The 15,728-nt window shown below is 42.3% G+C and overlaps 1 protein-coding gene across 3 annotated transcripts; it reads left to right on the top strand.

Moving 5' to 3' along the window:
• The first annotated feature begins 6,634 nt into the window (after window positions 1-6,634).
• Window positions 6,635-14,819, top strand: gpbp1l1 (GC-rich promoter binding protein 1-like 1). 3 transcript variants are annotated; one of them, XM_072684306.1, is made up of 12 exons: window positions 6,635-6,833; window positions 8,301-9,506; window positions 9,840-9,948; window positions 10,404-10,533; window positions 10,647-10,960; window positions 11,117-11,192; window positions 11,338-11,534; window positions 11,740-11,880; window positions 11,998-12,153; window positions 12,414-12,532; window positions 12,632-12,734; window positions 12,875-14,819. In XM_072684306.1, exons 3-12 carry the CDS (start codon window positions 9,889-9,891, stop codon window positions 13,028-13,030), a joined length of 1,452 nt encoding a protein of 483 aa, XP_072540407.1. In that variant the 5' UTR covers window positions 6,635-6,833; window positions 8,301-9,506; window positions 9,840-9,888; the 3' UTR covers window positions 13,031-14,819. The 3 variants fall into 3 exon arrangements, with proteins under 3 accessions (XP_072540407.1, XP_072540404.1, XP_072540405.1); XM_072684303.1 differs by having other exon boundaries at window positions 9,835-9,948; XM_072684304.1 differs by lacking the exon at window positions 6,635-6,833 and adding an exon at window positions 6,980-7,077 and having other exon boundaries at window positions 9,835-9,948.
• The last annotated feature ends 909 nt before the right edge of the window (window positions 14,820-15,728 follow it).

Here is a 15,728-nt window from a genome sequence, read left to right as displayed (position 1 = left end):
AGTGTTGGACACATTTTTGTAATATCTCAATTGATAAGTTGGTATGTACTGTACTTGACTTTAAATGATGCTTGAACACACCTTTCCCCCCCAGTTCTATTACTCACACAAGGTAAAGTGGGGGAAGTGGGATTGAATAAACACTCAAACTCAAAAAGTGAATCAATCAATCATAATTAAATAAGGATAAGAAATAATGGCAGTGATGAAGAAGAAACACAAGGTCTGGTTTGTAATTTGCTGAGCTTATGTGTCTGAGCTGTCTGAGCACATTGCCATGCTGTATGTCTGCGCTTTTGTGTCTATACATCTTGAGAAACCATGGATAATAAATTCTGAAGGAAAATAAAGTGCAGTTGTTCAGCCATGTCTGCCATCTCATTACGCAGAAGAAATGTGGAAAGACAGCACATTGCACAGATACTACTACATATTGCAAGTGGAATATACCTTGACATATACCATAATGGGCTGTATTAGGTGCTGGTGTGGAGCGTTGGATCAATTCCGATTGATACATGGTAGAAAATTATGTATTTGATGAAAATTCGTTGTATGGTAGCAAAATCCTAGTAAATGATGGCACTGTTTCACACTGAGTACCGGAGAAGTGGCGGTTTTACAGTTTATGGGTTTAGCCCTTGTTGACCTCAACAAACATGTAGATTAGCCTTTGCAGTGATCCAAGACTCATGCATGTATGTGGAAGTATACAGAGGATAGTGGTCCGTATGAGAAACATGGACTCTGTCAATTCCCTCCATGCAGTTCTATTGTAAAGTGAAACCATTTTTTTTCTTCTCTTCAAAATGTAACATTATATAATTAATAATATAATTAATGCTGTTCCACTTTGTTCTGATCATTGACTGAATGTTTTTATACTGTATATCATTGCTGTCCAATAAAAACCATGCTTCTCCAAAATGGTGACTACAGGAAAAAGCAAAAATGGTCTTAACTCTGAATGGGAGTCAATGTAAATTAAGAGTTTGCGCAAAGCAATTTAGAGCATTTCTGTTGGTCTATTCATCTAGAAATATTTACACAGTGTACAGAGCAGCTACAGGGTTCAAATCATAGAACAAACTAAAAACGGGCAAAAATGGAGATACATGGTTTTCATTGGACAGCAGCGATATGTACACTTTATGGACAAAAGAATTGTGATGCACACACATTATACCTACAGGTGCTCTTATGACACCTCATTAAATCCATAAGCATTAAAATGGAGTGTGTTCCTTCCCCACCTTTAGCTGAACCCAGTCAACATTCTCATGTGGGGCTCACATGGGTGGAACGTGGGATAGGTGTGATCCAGCTGGGCATGTAAATGTGTTGTTACTGGACCCAGTTGCACTTCCCAAATGGGCCCTATCATTACAGCCCGCCATAATCTCACATAGGTCCCATCTAGGCCCCATGTGCAGTATGCAACCCAGAAGGGGCCCATGTTTAACTTATCTTGGTCACTGATGCTGGTGGGCTTCCATATTTGACTCTCAGCAATAGTGGAACCCAGCATGTCCATGTGGGGCCTGTTTGGGGAGCCCAACTGGGAACCAGAATGTTTTGTCCTTGGGTTTTACATTGGCCCCAAATATGGATGCCCACCAGCATCAGTGATGGGACCACGTTGAGTTAAACATGGGTCCCATCTGGGTTGTACACTGCATATGGTGCCTAGATGGGACCCATGTGACATTAAGGTGGGCTGTAACAATGAGGCCCATTTGAGAAGCCCAACTGGGTACCAGTAACAACACACATACAAGCCTACTTAGAGCCCATGCCCACCTGGAATCCACCTAGCCCACGTTCCACCCGCATGAGCCCCACATGAGCATGTTGGTTGGGAAAGAACTCCATTTTAGTACTACACTGTGTGCAGAATTATTAGGCAAATGAAGATTTTGATCACATCATCCTTTTTATACATGTTGTCCTACTCCAAGCTCTATAGGCTTGAAAGCCAACTACCAATTAAGTAAATCAGGTGATGTGCATCTCTGTAATGAGAAGGGGTGTGGTCTAATGACATCAACACCCTATATAAGGTGTGCTTAATTATTAGGCAACTTCCTTTCCTTTGGCAAAATGGATCAGAAGAGAGATTTGATGGACTCTGAAAAGTCAAAAATTGTGAGATGTCTTGCAGAGGGATGCAGCAGTCTTGAAATTGGCAAACTTTTGAAGCGTGATCACCGAACAATCAAGCGTTTAATGGCAAATAGCCAACAGGGTCGCAAGAAACATGCTGAAAAAAAAGGTGCAAAATAACTGCCCATGAATTGAGGAAAATCAAGCGTGAAGCTGTCCTATTTCAGAGCTGCAACGTTACTGGAGTATCAAAAAGCACAAGGTGTGCGATACTCAGGGACATGGCCAAGGTAAGGAAGGCTGAAAAATTACCACCTTTGAACAAGAAACATCAGATAAAACGTCAAGACTGGGCCAAGAAATATCTTAACTGATTTTTCTAAGGTTTTATGGACTGATGAAATGCGAGTGACTCTTGATGGGCCAGATGGATGGGCCCGAGGCTGGATCAGTAAAGGGCAGAGCTCCACTCCGACTCAAACGCCAGCAAGGTGGAGGTGGGGTACTGGTATGTGCTGGTATTATCAAAGATGTGGATGGGGTTGAGGATGGAGTGAAGCTCAACTCCCAGACCTACTGCCAGTTTCTGGAAGACACCTTCTTCAAGCAGTGGTACAGAAAGAAGTCGGTATCGTTCAAGAAAAACATGATTTTCATGCAGGACAATGCTCCATCACATGCATCCAAATACTCCACAGCGTGGCTGGCCAGTCAGGGTCTAAAAGAAGAATAAATTGACATGGCCCCCTTGTTCACCTGATTGGTTTACATGGTGAAAATAAACAAGTGAGATGGGTATATATTTGTTTTTTATTATGTTGCCTAATAATTCTGCACAGTAATAGTTACCTGCACAAACAGATATCCTCCTAAGATAGCCAAATCTAAAAAAAAAAATAACACTTGAACTTCCAAAAATTTTAAGCTTTGATATTTATGAGTCTTTTGGATTGATTGAGAACAAGTTGTTGTTCAATAATAAAAAGAATCCTCTCAAATACAACTTGCCTAATAACTCTGCACACACTGTATATAGGAGCTTTTATTGCTAAGAGGAAACACATTAGGGTTACAATATTATTACTTAAAATGATCACTGTTAAAAATGCATGTATTGGAACCGTACTGTAGCAGTGGAGCACCATTCTATCTAAAAATATATGGTTAATTGGTGTTTTGATGGTGATGGAAAGGGTGTTATCTAACACAAAGCTCCAAATTCTCCCTAACGTGTTTAACGTCATTGAAATCTGGTGAGTGTGAAGGGCATGGCATGAGTTACATTTTATGCTCATCAAACCAATCAGAGACCTCTCATCCATCATACATGTACTCGCTCAATTGTGGAGAACGTGGTCTGACCAATCAGTATTTTCTTTGCAGAGCAGTGTTTGTGGTTTCTACACCACACTACTGAACTCTCAAATGTGCTTCGTCTTTTTTATGAGGGGGATTTTTATGCCACTGCAGCTCTTCAGCTGGAACAGGGTATTTTGCCTCGTAACAATTGTGGACCCATTTTCTATAGCATACTACATAGAACCATTTTTAAGGTTTCTAAATGAACACATGTACAAAACGATTTCCACCAGCTCTGTTAACTGGTGTCTTTCCCACAGATCCAAATGCAGATGTGACTGTTCCTGTTGAAACACTAAGCTTCTGCCATTCGTGTCTCAGTAATGGACTGTTTATTTCAGTGCCACTTACTTGTTCAGTGTTCAGATTTTTAAAAGTCGAGATGAGCCAAGTGGCTTTTACTGTCGTTCCGTTTGAGGACAAGAACACAGTGAAGCAAAATTATGTTTCTCAGGGGCGAATGTGCAAACACACAACCAGAATAATTACATAAATATGATAAAAACGGCAGACATCAGACACAGTAAACAGACAGGACCGTGCAGCCCCAACACGGCACTCAGTGATATGTAACATGGTATGACACACACTATGTGTCTCTTCTAATGAATCCATTCAGCTACTTTAAGTTGCACCCATTGCTGACATATACACACAGCTTCACTTGTCCCTGTAAAGAGGTACTGATAATAGAGCAGATAGCCATGAACCTTTTGGCATCATGCCTAAAGCCAGGCATGGACTAGAAGGGTATAAAGCCCCTCAGCATTGAGTTGTGGAGCAGTGTAATTGTATTCTCTGGAATGATGGTGCTCCATCCAATACGTCTGGGATGTTAGGAATGAGGTGGGGTGGTGACTACCACTGACACTTTTGACAGGGTTGTGGGTTTTATACCCCGGCATTTAGCAGCAGGTCCTGAAAGTTTTGGATCTTTTACCCTGGATCGCATCAATGAACCTTGGGTGCTCATGACCTTGTCAACAGTTCACCGATTGTCCTTCTTGAAGCACTTTTGGTAGGTACTTCCACTGCATATGAGAAAGCCCCCCCATTCCTGTCTGACATTTTTGAGATGCTGTGATCCAGTCATCTAACACATCACCTTCAAGAACCGACTACTGACCTGGTGCCTAATATATCTCACCACTTGACAGGTTTCAATGTGGATGAAGATAATAAATCAATGTTTTTCACTTTACCTGTCAGTGATACTAAATCAGGTGACTGGCAACCTTCCATTTTTTACTTCGACTGAGCAGTATGTTTGGGATCATTATCTTGCTGTAGGATTGAAGCACTGCCCAATGAGTTTGAAGGCATTTACTGGAGACTAAGCAGATAAGATGCTCCTCTACACCTCAGAATTCATTGTGCCGCTGCCCACAGCAATTACATCATTAATGAAGATAAGTGTGCCGGTACCTGTGGCTGCCATGCATGCTCAAGCCATGACACTCCTCCACCATGAGGTGGTGCACGTTGGATTGTGATAAGTTCCTTTTTTGTCTCCACACTCCTGCCATCTGATCTGTCCACAAGCTCTTTTACCAGAAATCTGCAGGCTCTTTTAAATACTATTTTGCAATCTATAATCTGGTCATTCATTTGCGGGTTACTTGCACTGTAGCTTCTGTATTTCTATTCATGAAGTCTGCAGAGTGTAGTCCCTGACAAATACACCACCGCCTCCTGAAGGCTGTGTCCATTTGTGATTAATGAGCTCACCAGTGCATTCTTTCCTCTTAATGATCTTACACACAGTGGATCTCAATATTGGACTCTCTAATGGTTTTATTCTTGTTTTTCAGCCTGACTTTCGCTGGCACAGCTCTTGTCCTCATGTTGAACAATGGCAGCTACAGACTCCAAAGGTGTTTTGCCCCAAACATTATGGAGGACACTGTATATATATACACACATTAGCAGGCAATATTTCCATCATTAGGTGCGGCCGAAATCGTGCCATAATCCCATATGAAAATGCAGATCACTGTAGTGCACTATTATAGGTAGACGATTTCTGACATTGTGCTATGTGTGTGACCATTACAGCAGATTCTGTCACATAAACAATCTGAACATTTGTCGTCCTCCGAGATGCTGTGCACAAATCTTTCAAACAATGCAATGTATTTTGGGTATTAGCTACATTGTACACTATTTATTGTGGTGCATTGTGGGATTGTTATAATGAAACTGTTCTGCACTATGTTTGCAGACACTACTACAAAAATGCATTGAGTGCCCTTTGTTTACAAGTGGAAGTAAAAGAAGCATGAGGACTGATTGACTGACTGATTGAGTGATTAAAGGATTTTACACAACGAAGACTCGAGGTACGCAGCATCATGCCGCTATCATAAGAGGTCCAGTGCAGCTCCACCAAAGTAACATAGTGCAGTAGCTGCATGGCAATGACGGAGGCACCAGTTCTCCTTATTATAAGTCAGTGTACCCTTAAAAAGATTTTGAAGATGTTATTTTTAGGCAGAATTGCTACATAATGTTCTTTTGAGGAAATGAGGAACAGCTGTGAAGGACCTATAAACCAAGACAACTTTTTGAGAGAACTGCTTGTAGTATTGCTAGAAAGGCAACTCAAAACCCCAAATGACGTTCAGTGCTTCAGGAAGATTTAGCAGGCCCTGTAGTGGTGGTGCACTATTCTACTGTGCACGAATGACAAGCTGTGATAGCTGTCAAAGAGGGTGTTATAAAAAAAAGGTGCTGACCATTGCAGGGTCAGGCCCTGAACTTTTGCATTGCATTATATACATATAATATCAATTATTACATATAATTATATACTCAATGTACATGTTGTGGAATCCTCACCATCACGTGCAGCAGAGTTTGCTTTCTTAATTGATACCTTGATGCATGTTTATATAACAAGTTGCACATTGCTGGATCACTGCAGCAGCCACTTTCTGTCGGCTGGTTTACACGCTCTACACGCTCGTGTGCTGCTGGTGTGCACAATGCAAAATCACACTATACCTACTGAACTCTTATTTCTATTAGAGAAACATGGTCAATAAATGAGGTATCTTAAAACACACACGCACGCGCGCGCGCGCACAGACAAACAAACAAACGCTGGGGAATGTTGTGACGCGGCGTCGTCGTCTCTGCTGCTGCTGCGCTCTGCGCTCTGCGCTCGATTAGCTCGTCTGTGCAGAAGTGGACAGGAACACGGTGGACGGAGTCCGAGCGAGTGGGATTTAAAAACACAACACAAAACCGCGCACAAAATCCCAACTCACAACAACCAAAACACCACAACTCTCACACCGACAGCACGGCTGGAGAAGAAGCACATTTGGCGCCTCTGTTTAACTTATTTGGGCCGGACGGCGGATCAGAAGGTGTGTGTGAGTGTGTGTGTGTGTGTGTGTGTGAGGGGATGTTTCTGTGTGGTTACGCTGAAGGCTTCGGCGGTGCTAGGGAGCCATTTTGCAACACTTTATTTTTTTACACAAATTGCTAACTCGCTAGCCAGCTAAGCTAGTGTCGTTGCTAACGCTAGGTTTAAAAAAAAAAACTTTCGCAATTGTTTGCAAATGTGCTGAAGAAGTTTCGTATTCTGTAGCGCAGAAACACAAACGAGAGGTGCGTTCGTCCACTTCCAACTCCGCTGGGTTAGCTAGCTACAGTAAGCCATCTTCTGCTGCACGGGTTATTAGCTAGCCACGGCTAAGCTAGTAGCTGCACTTTGAATGGCCTACAGCCTTCGGGTTGTCTGCGTCGCGCTGGCTGGCTGGCTGGCTGGCTAACTAGCTATAGCTAGCTAGCTATCTGGTGCTAGTTCGGCTGGATGGCTGTTTAACATGGCTAGTGAAAGAGATTAGCGGGGTCTTTTGTGTCGTTTTCCTCTCCAGACACTGGGTGGTCGTTGCACGTAGCGTTAGTTTTCCAAGTCAAGGTTAGCAGTAGGCGCTTCGCTAACAGCACCATTCAAGTTGTCGGCTAGCTGTTGCTAGCTTAGCTGTAGCTTGCGCTAGCGCTAGCTAGCTAGCTAGCTATCTAGCTAACTCTTCGACTAGTTTGCACTTGTGAGTATAGCTAGCTAGCTAACTAGTTCAGCTCTTTCGGTCGCTCTCCGCATCAGTTCGTCTCAATAGTCGTGCTTTTCGGACAAAACCGCGGTCATATGTATTGCTTGTATAAACTCCACTCTGTGCGTTTGTCAGTTATGTCTGCGCGCTGGTGTTTTTCACAAGCAGCCCGAGTCTGAGGCGTTAGGCTGATTAGTCATGTTGAGATGTTTGAGCGCTCGACGCGGGACTCCTAACGGTAAACTTCAGTTAGACCAGAGGGTGATTTTTAGAGGTGCAATGACCGTTAATGTGATTAAAAACAAAACAAACAAAAAAACCTCATTTGTTGGCCGGTTTCAGCGGTTGTTGCGTTAACACAATACGTGGGCAAGTCGCTGTTTTGTGAAGCACGTTGTTTGAGGACTGTTGTGTTATGTTTCTGCAAAAGCGGGGCAGGTAGCTATCTATCTATCTATCTATCTAGCTATCTATCCTGCTCATATGTTGACAGTGAGCCTGTTTATATTAGCGCCAAAATTCAGACATGCAGCTAGTTAGCTAGCTATATCAGGATCATGCAAACCCAGCTGCAGGTAATACCTAAGCTATCTGATGCTCCTCTCTCAACATTGGAGGAGAGCAGGTTGCAATCCTGTAGCTAAGAACTACAGCAGGCTAGCGCTGGGTCTTATGACATCTTAGACATGCTTGAGTTACTTGATTTTAAGGTTTCAGTGGGTGGCAATGAAGATATCTGATGAACAGAAAGAGTAAACGTCTGTTTCTTCTTCACAGAGTTGGTCTGCAGAGTTGAAGTGAAGGAATCCAAAGGAAGGAGCAGCCTGGTGGATTGTTTTCTCATCAGACCGTTTACCGGACAAGACATACCATCTTCAAGTGATTATTAAGGCAGTGTAGCCCCTCTTTGTGATTATTCAAGCCCCCCTTCATCTTTTGGGACGTTTGGATACGTATCACTGAGTTGCTTGTGAATCACCGATGCACAGTGCGTGCTGTTTAACGTCGGTTCTGTTGAAAAGCTGTGGACTCCGGTGTCCGGTTGCTCATCTGTTAAAGCCTGTTCTGAATTGATGAACTGGAAAATCGACAGAGTTGTTAAGGTTCAGGTCCTACTTCCTTTCAAGTACTCTGGGAGCTTAACGTGATATTTGTCTACAAGTTTAAGGACCATGAGTGGCAAGAATTAAAGATGATGGCAAGTTTTTCCTTCATTCTGGCCTCTTCTGTTTTGGTCCCAAGTATGAGCTGTTGAGGAATAAAGCAATGCCCATGACTCCGTAACGCCAAGCACCCTCCGCTTTTGTGATGTGACGGATCAGCCCCCCTTCTTTTGACCTGTCGTCGCACTCTCACTGTTTTCATGAGGTGAACGTATTTTACACGTGACTCTGCAACACTGAGTTGTGTGGTATTGCTCCACCATTTTTTTTCTTTTAGGTGTGTGCATCTTCAGCTTACGATGAGCTTGTAAAAGGAGTTTCTGAGCTTCAGAGCAAGCACAACGTGCTGCTGCTACAGCTTTCCAGATAAAAAGACTGGTACCAGAACTCTTGTTTCTTAAGAATTTTGCCCCAGACCATCTTATTTTGTCAAATTTGAATGCACTCTGTCGCCTTTAGTGAATTAAAGGTGTCCTGGAGATTGTCAGGCATCCCTTTTCAGCGACAGGTTGCTTTCCACGTCTTGTTCTTCCACTGCTAGTCCTGTTGATCAAAAATACCAGCCCTCCCTGCTTTACCACTACGACCATCTTCCAAATTAACATTACGGAGGAAATCCAGACACCAAAACAAGGTCATACAACCAACCCCTTAAGCACTGTACCATCCTGGAGACTGGAATTGCTCAGTGGCAGGCTTCTGTTGTCCTGTGGCTGCTGCTTGGTTGCCCAGCAGAAGCTGTGTGAGTGGAGTGGTTGGACCGACTGCACAAACCGAGCCGAGGACAGGGCCACTGGACTACAGAGCTTACGACTCTGGGGTAAGAAGCCATAACGTTTGCTAAATATTGACTGAAATGTTTTTAAAAGTGGAAATTTCATCACACATTTAATAGCCCAGATCACAGTAACATGAAGACCAAGAATAAAATCATTTGATCAAGAATCAAATCTGTTTTGATTTATTTTACAATTATTTTCCATGTACAGAAATAATCTGCCATATTGTTTTGTCCCATACTGTTGTTCTGCTGTTTTTGCCTTATTGTATGCTCAGTGTTTTGAGTGACAGGAGCATGATATTGGAGGAACGTGGTTTTAATCAATTGGTGGGGGCATAACTAATTTGTCGTCATCTTGTTTTGTCAGTTCAGGCCATGAGGTTTGATGCCTCGATCAACTGACGGGAGACACTGGACCTAAATGGCGCAGCATGACTTTGTTCCTGCCTGGCTTAACTTCTCCACGCCCCAGCCTGCCAAGGTGAGACACCATATGCTACTTTCATATTTCTGCATAACAATGTTGCCCTCTGTTTTTATGTGAACTTGGATGTTGTGCATAAACTTTTGTGTCTCACTAAAGCCCTGCAACTTTTTTATAGTTGCAGACAGCTTTGAACTTTAAATTTTAAATAATTAATGAAAATTAAAAAAAAAAGAGAGAAATTTAATGATGATGCGCAGGAGTGCAGACATCGTACCAAACACTGAAACAGCTTATGATTAAAATGACTGGAATACAAATATAAAAATCATAATAGATTTTATTTCAGCACAGTCGTGTACTGCTTTATCAGCCAGCTACATATTTAATGGATAGCTGTTGTCCCGAAAAAAGCTTATAACAGAAAAACTGCACATATGGTTGCCTCTAATATTAAACATGTCACACAAGATTGGTGAGTCATGAAGTATGCTTTTTGGTGTGTACCTCAGTCCCCTGCAGCCCCCCTTGAGAAGCATGGAGAGCACTTTCCACGTGGAGATGGCCGGCCGGGAGTGAACCGCCGCAGACACAACTCCTCTGATGGTTTCTTCAACAATGACCCGCTTAGAGCTCCCGGAGGTAAAACACACACACACACACACACACACACACACACACACACACACACACACAGCCACTCCTGTATTGTCTTCTTTCATCAGTGACCAACAATATTCTCTACCATTCTGCAGGTGATGGGTGGCTGCAGCCGTCTCTGTTGAGGCATGATTCAGTGGACTCTGGTGTTGCTAAGGGTAACCAGGGTGGCTTAGGCAGTGGACATGGGTGGAAAGAGACCCCCAGCTGGCATGGGGCCCCTCGGGGCCAGGAGGGCCCTCACCATCACCATGGCCGCCATAAACGTGGTGGAGGCGACCGGGACAGGCAGGGGGGGCATCGTCAGCGCAACGGCAACTTCCATTCCCGCAAGGGTGGTCCCTTCCAGGACCGTTACTCTGACGAAGAGCGCAACGATGACAAGCTTAAGTTTGTTGAAGAGGATTTTGTGAGTGTTTTCTCTCTTCTCCATGTTGTTAGTGCCATTAGTTACAGCATTGATGACATTTTATGCAGAGTTATGAGTATATATTTTTTTTTTTTTGTTTTGTGAATATCAAGACCTTTCAGGTGTATTTACTCATTGTCTTTATATAAAATTCAGCCCTCCCTGAATCCTGAGATGACTGGAAAGCCAGCAAGTCAGGCTCGAGCTGTGGGAACTCCAGCAGGCGTGTGGGGTAAGGAAAAATGTCTAGTTGCTAAAGCGAATGTAGTTGGGTTTTGTTTTGTGAAACATGATAGTCTTGTAATATTGCTTATATGTATGCACTGGTGTATGATTTGTGTGGGGTGTTTCAATGCTGGTTCTTCTCCACCACACAGAAAACCCTCCCAGCGCTAAGCAGGCTATGTCTAAGATGCTGGTCATTAAGAAAGTGTCTAAGGAGGACCCCAGTGCTGCATTCTCTGCTGGCTTTGCCAGTGCTGGTCCTCTGCCTGCTAATGGATCCAAAGTCCCCATTACTGGACCCAGTGTCTACAAGAATTTGGTCCCCAAACCTGCTACCGCCCCAACTAAGGTATTACCCTCAACCTAAGGTATTACCCTTAGGTTGATCATGTGTGATCATATGACTGTTTTTCTCAGTTGGGTTTAATGTAATTTTTGATTAGTTCATTTCACTTGTTACTTGACTGTGTTGATGGTAGTTGAATTGACCTCCTCAGCTTGATATATAATAGATGAGAGAAGTCAGTGTGTCCCATCACCTTTGTTTTCTGTAGACTGGCCCATGGAAACCCAATGGAAGGGAAACTAAAGTGGGTTTGCATTTCTCTGGTCGGGATTCAGCCTTTACCAGCCCTGTGTCTGTGACCAAACCTATGACACCTGTCAACGCACCACCCCATGGCACTCCTAAAGAGGTGAGGACTCGGGCACTCATTAAGAGAATGGGGCTATATTTCTTCTTCTTGGTCACTTATGTATGTTTTACTTTTTCGGGTAATGTCACTGCTTGTTTTCTGTCAATCCTCTCACAGCCACCTTCCAGCACTACCCCTCCTATAGACATCACTCCTCCCCGACTGAAGCTAATGCGCCGCAGTACAGACCGTAAGAGTGAGTTCCTGCGTGGGCTGAAAGATGAGAGAAATGGAGAGGTGAGCGGCTGCCACAGCCCTGGGACTCCAGCAGAGGTGAGATTACGCAGACATGCCTAGGCTGCTGTTCTTTGTTTATCTTTAGGTGTAGATGGGCAAAAAACAGTATGAATGATTTCTCTTGTAGTGTTTTGATGTTCTGTGCAAATGTCCTGCTCTTTGTGTACTGTGGAAGTAATTAAAGCATTGAAGTGTTTGTACATGATCGTAATATTGCCCTGTACCTGTACATCTTGTTGAAGAATTTATTAATGTCTCTGATTTTGGGTTGTTAAAGCTCTACATATGTCTTTCAGGGAGAGGGCAGTACCCCTGAGCCGAAAGATTATGGAGAGAGTCATGAGAATGGAATGTCTCATTCTCTGAGTGACTCAGACACTGAGCACCTGTCCAGCTCACTGGAGGCTGAACACAGGTCAGGAATCAAATACACCCGTTTTCACAGTTTTTCTTTTATTACTTGAAATCAAGTGTTTGTATCGTTCATGAATGATTGACTCGTTCTGCTCCATAGGCTGCTGAAGGCAATGGGATGGCAGGAGTACCCAGAGAATGATGACAACTTCCAGCCCCTCACAGAAGATGAGCTCAAAGAATTTCAGGCGAAGACTGAGCAGGTACAATTCACACACACTCACACAAGGGCTGAAATCCTTTAGCATGCTATTTTCTACATGCAGTACTGAAACCGAAAAGATTTGAATTCCCTGTGCATCTGCTTGGTATAACCGTGTTTCATGTTTGTGTGTGATTTCAGCTGAAGAAGAATGGGCTAGGGCGTAATGGTGTACTCCTGAAGCCTCGAGGTGTGGACCTGCGAGCCTGGAGGAACACCCCAAACCCTGGCCTGGATGAAGGCTCGGAGTCTGAGACCAGCAGTAGCAGCCAGACTTCAGACGACGAAGATACCTAACGTGGCTTTAAAACTCCCCAGTTCTCTTCCTCCATTGCTCATATTTGCTCTCATACTCTCTCTTTATCTCTATCTTCCATCACACCTTTTATTTCAAACAAAAAAAAGAAGAAAACGAGTGAAAATATTGTTTTCATGGACGAGGGACATCAATCATATCCCATTGAGAGAGAACACTCAGTTGACCTCATGGGCAGTTTTGTGTTTTTCTTTCTGTCTTTTTTTTTGTTGTTTTTCTTTTTCTCTCCTGTTCTCCCCCTGTTTTCCCGTTTATCCTGAACTAGAAATGTCTATGAAAAGCCACACACCCCCACCAGTTTTATTTTTTTGTTTTTGCTTGGGAAAAAAAGACTAACTCATAATTACACCAATTATAACCGTGATTTAACGTGAAATATGACTTCATCTGAATGTTCTATAAAATGGCTTTGACACCTTTTTCTCAAATATTTTCCTTTTTGCGAAAACAATTCGTAGCATTAGTGTTAAGACGAAACAATCATTGTGAGCCACTGACAGCGGCGTTGCTCCCCAGTCCCTCATAGAAATGAACCCCAGCCAGTCAGCTCTGCTGCAAGGAAGCACTAAAACAAGCCCCCAACACAATGACCTTTCTGGTGCAGTTTGGCAGCTAAGATGTGTTTGACTCAAACTGAACTGGTTCCACTATTCTCACTCTGCTTTTTCAAACTAGATGTAACCAATTTCACTGCAAGGTATGTGAGCGTTCTTTCAAAAGTGACAAGTTGGGTGTGATATGTAGCTTACATGAGGGTATGTCATTTACTTTTGAAATAAAAGTAACGTTCACGGTAAAGGGTCTAATGAGGTGGGAGACGTTAGTGGTGAGAAAGCAGCAATAGAAGTTCACTGACTTGTGGGATTTGGTTTTGTTTTTTTGTTTTTTCCTCTGGATGAACTCACCTTCACAGACACACTGTCTTTTTCCACTGTGTTTCAGTGCATTGGAATTTAATGAAAACATAAAGACCGCATCTCTTACAGCAACTGGGATTGATCTTTTATTTTGAGCTTCCAGAGTCTTCGATGGTTCTTGTTCTATGTAAAACTGAGTCACACTACTGTTTGCTGTGTGAAGCCTGTTCAGAAGAAACGTGGTTAATGTTCTCCTGCAGCCTAAGGCTCTTGGAATCTAGCCTCCAAGGCTGAACTTCTATAAATGAACACAAACTTTGAAATGAATTAGAGGAGTGCAGCCATGTCAAGCACATTTGATGTTTTCAGTGTAATCCACTGGCAAGACATGACCCCTATAAAAATGATTCTTGATTGGCTTTAGAGATGAAGAATTGGTCTGAGGAAAAAAGCTTTTCCTCTGGCTCAGATTCCTTCTATGTATCCCTGCAGCTAATGGAACAGTTGAAACCCATCGACTAAAGTTCTGCATTTCATGAGGGACTGCTGGTGGAAATTATGCATCTTCATTTTTTTGTACCTTGTTTCTGCTGATAGGGTATAAAAAGGCTTTATTACAGATTTAAGTTTCTTTTTTTTTTTATTTTGGTACAGCTGTAAAAAATCCCACATAGTTTTTTTTTTTTTCTTTCTTTTGTTTGCATTATGTTGTTCCTGCAGCCTTGATATTCAGGGTGGATTGTAAAAAATATAAGAATAAAAATTGTGAGTTTTGGAAGATTAAAATTATTTTGTTAACATTATTTACAGATTTGCAGATAATAAGGTGTCATGTTTGGGTTTATCTGTATGAGACAAAGAAACAAACTACTGCATCTTGGAGAAAAAAAAAGAAGAAAAAATTGTAATAAATATTTTGCACCAGTTTGCCATATATGTCTACCATTTCGTTTTCTGCCCAAGTGCTTACAAAAAAGCGTAACTTGGAGCATTAAATAAAATCAGCTTAAAGAGAACCAAAGGAGCCCAGATGAATTAAAAGAATTAAATAACTAAAAGAACAATGACCTGTAGAATGCTGTGCATGCTAATTTCCTGTGTTGGTTATCCATACTGTTGCGTGTAAAAGTTCAACCTTTTACCAGGTGGTTTAACATTTGCATCCCGGATTTGTTGCTATTTTCATTTCCAAACTCATCAAGATTGTCTTAGTATTCTGTAGCATACTTCAAACAAGTAACATGGTCACAAGTAAGGTTTCCTTCTTACCACTCCTCCATTTATTGTTTATGCAAGCATCGCTGCACAGCGGTGCACCGTTCCACTGTGCAGTGATGCTTGCATGAACAGTATTCATGGAACGGTGCACAATGGAATGGGCACCACACTCCTGACTCAAACAAATGTTCATACAGAGTCTTGGCAGTCATATTCTCATCAGAAAACAGTTCTCTCTCAGTTTTGGTCTTCTAGATTCTGTCTTAAACCTCCACGGTTCCCCTCATCCGTCATTTCTTCATATAGTCCCTCACTGTAGAAATTGAAGGCTGAAAACAACTTTCCCTGCCTTGTGAGCTCTGATTACTTTCGTTTTCAGATCTTTAGCCAAAAGCTTAGAAAAGCATACGTTTAACGAGAGTTTGAAGAGTCAGTCAACGTTTATTCCTAATTACTAGTAATTTGCTTATTTGATTTAACTTCTTTATTTGATCTAATTTGATTATTTAGATTTTGTACGATATCAGATCCGTAGCTACACATTAGTTTGTTTGTTTATATATATATATGTGTATATATATATATGTGTATATATATATATATA

Source organism: Salminus brasiliensis, chromosome 7, assembly GCF_030463535.1.
Source record: "Salminus brasiliensis chromosome 7, fSalBra1.hap2, whole genome shotgun sequence".
In the NCBI taxonomy this organism is placed as follows: domain Eukaryota; kingdom Metazoa; phylum Chordata; class Actinopteri; order Characiformes; family Bryconidae; genus Salminus; species Salminus brasiliensis.
The sequence above is the reverse complement of the archived record's forward strand: the minus strand, read 5'-3'. Positions and strand labels throughout refer to the sequence as shown.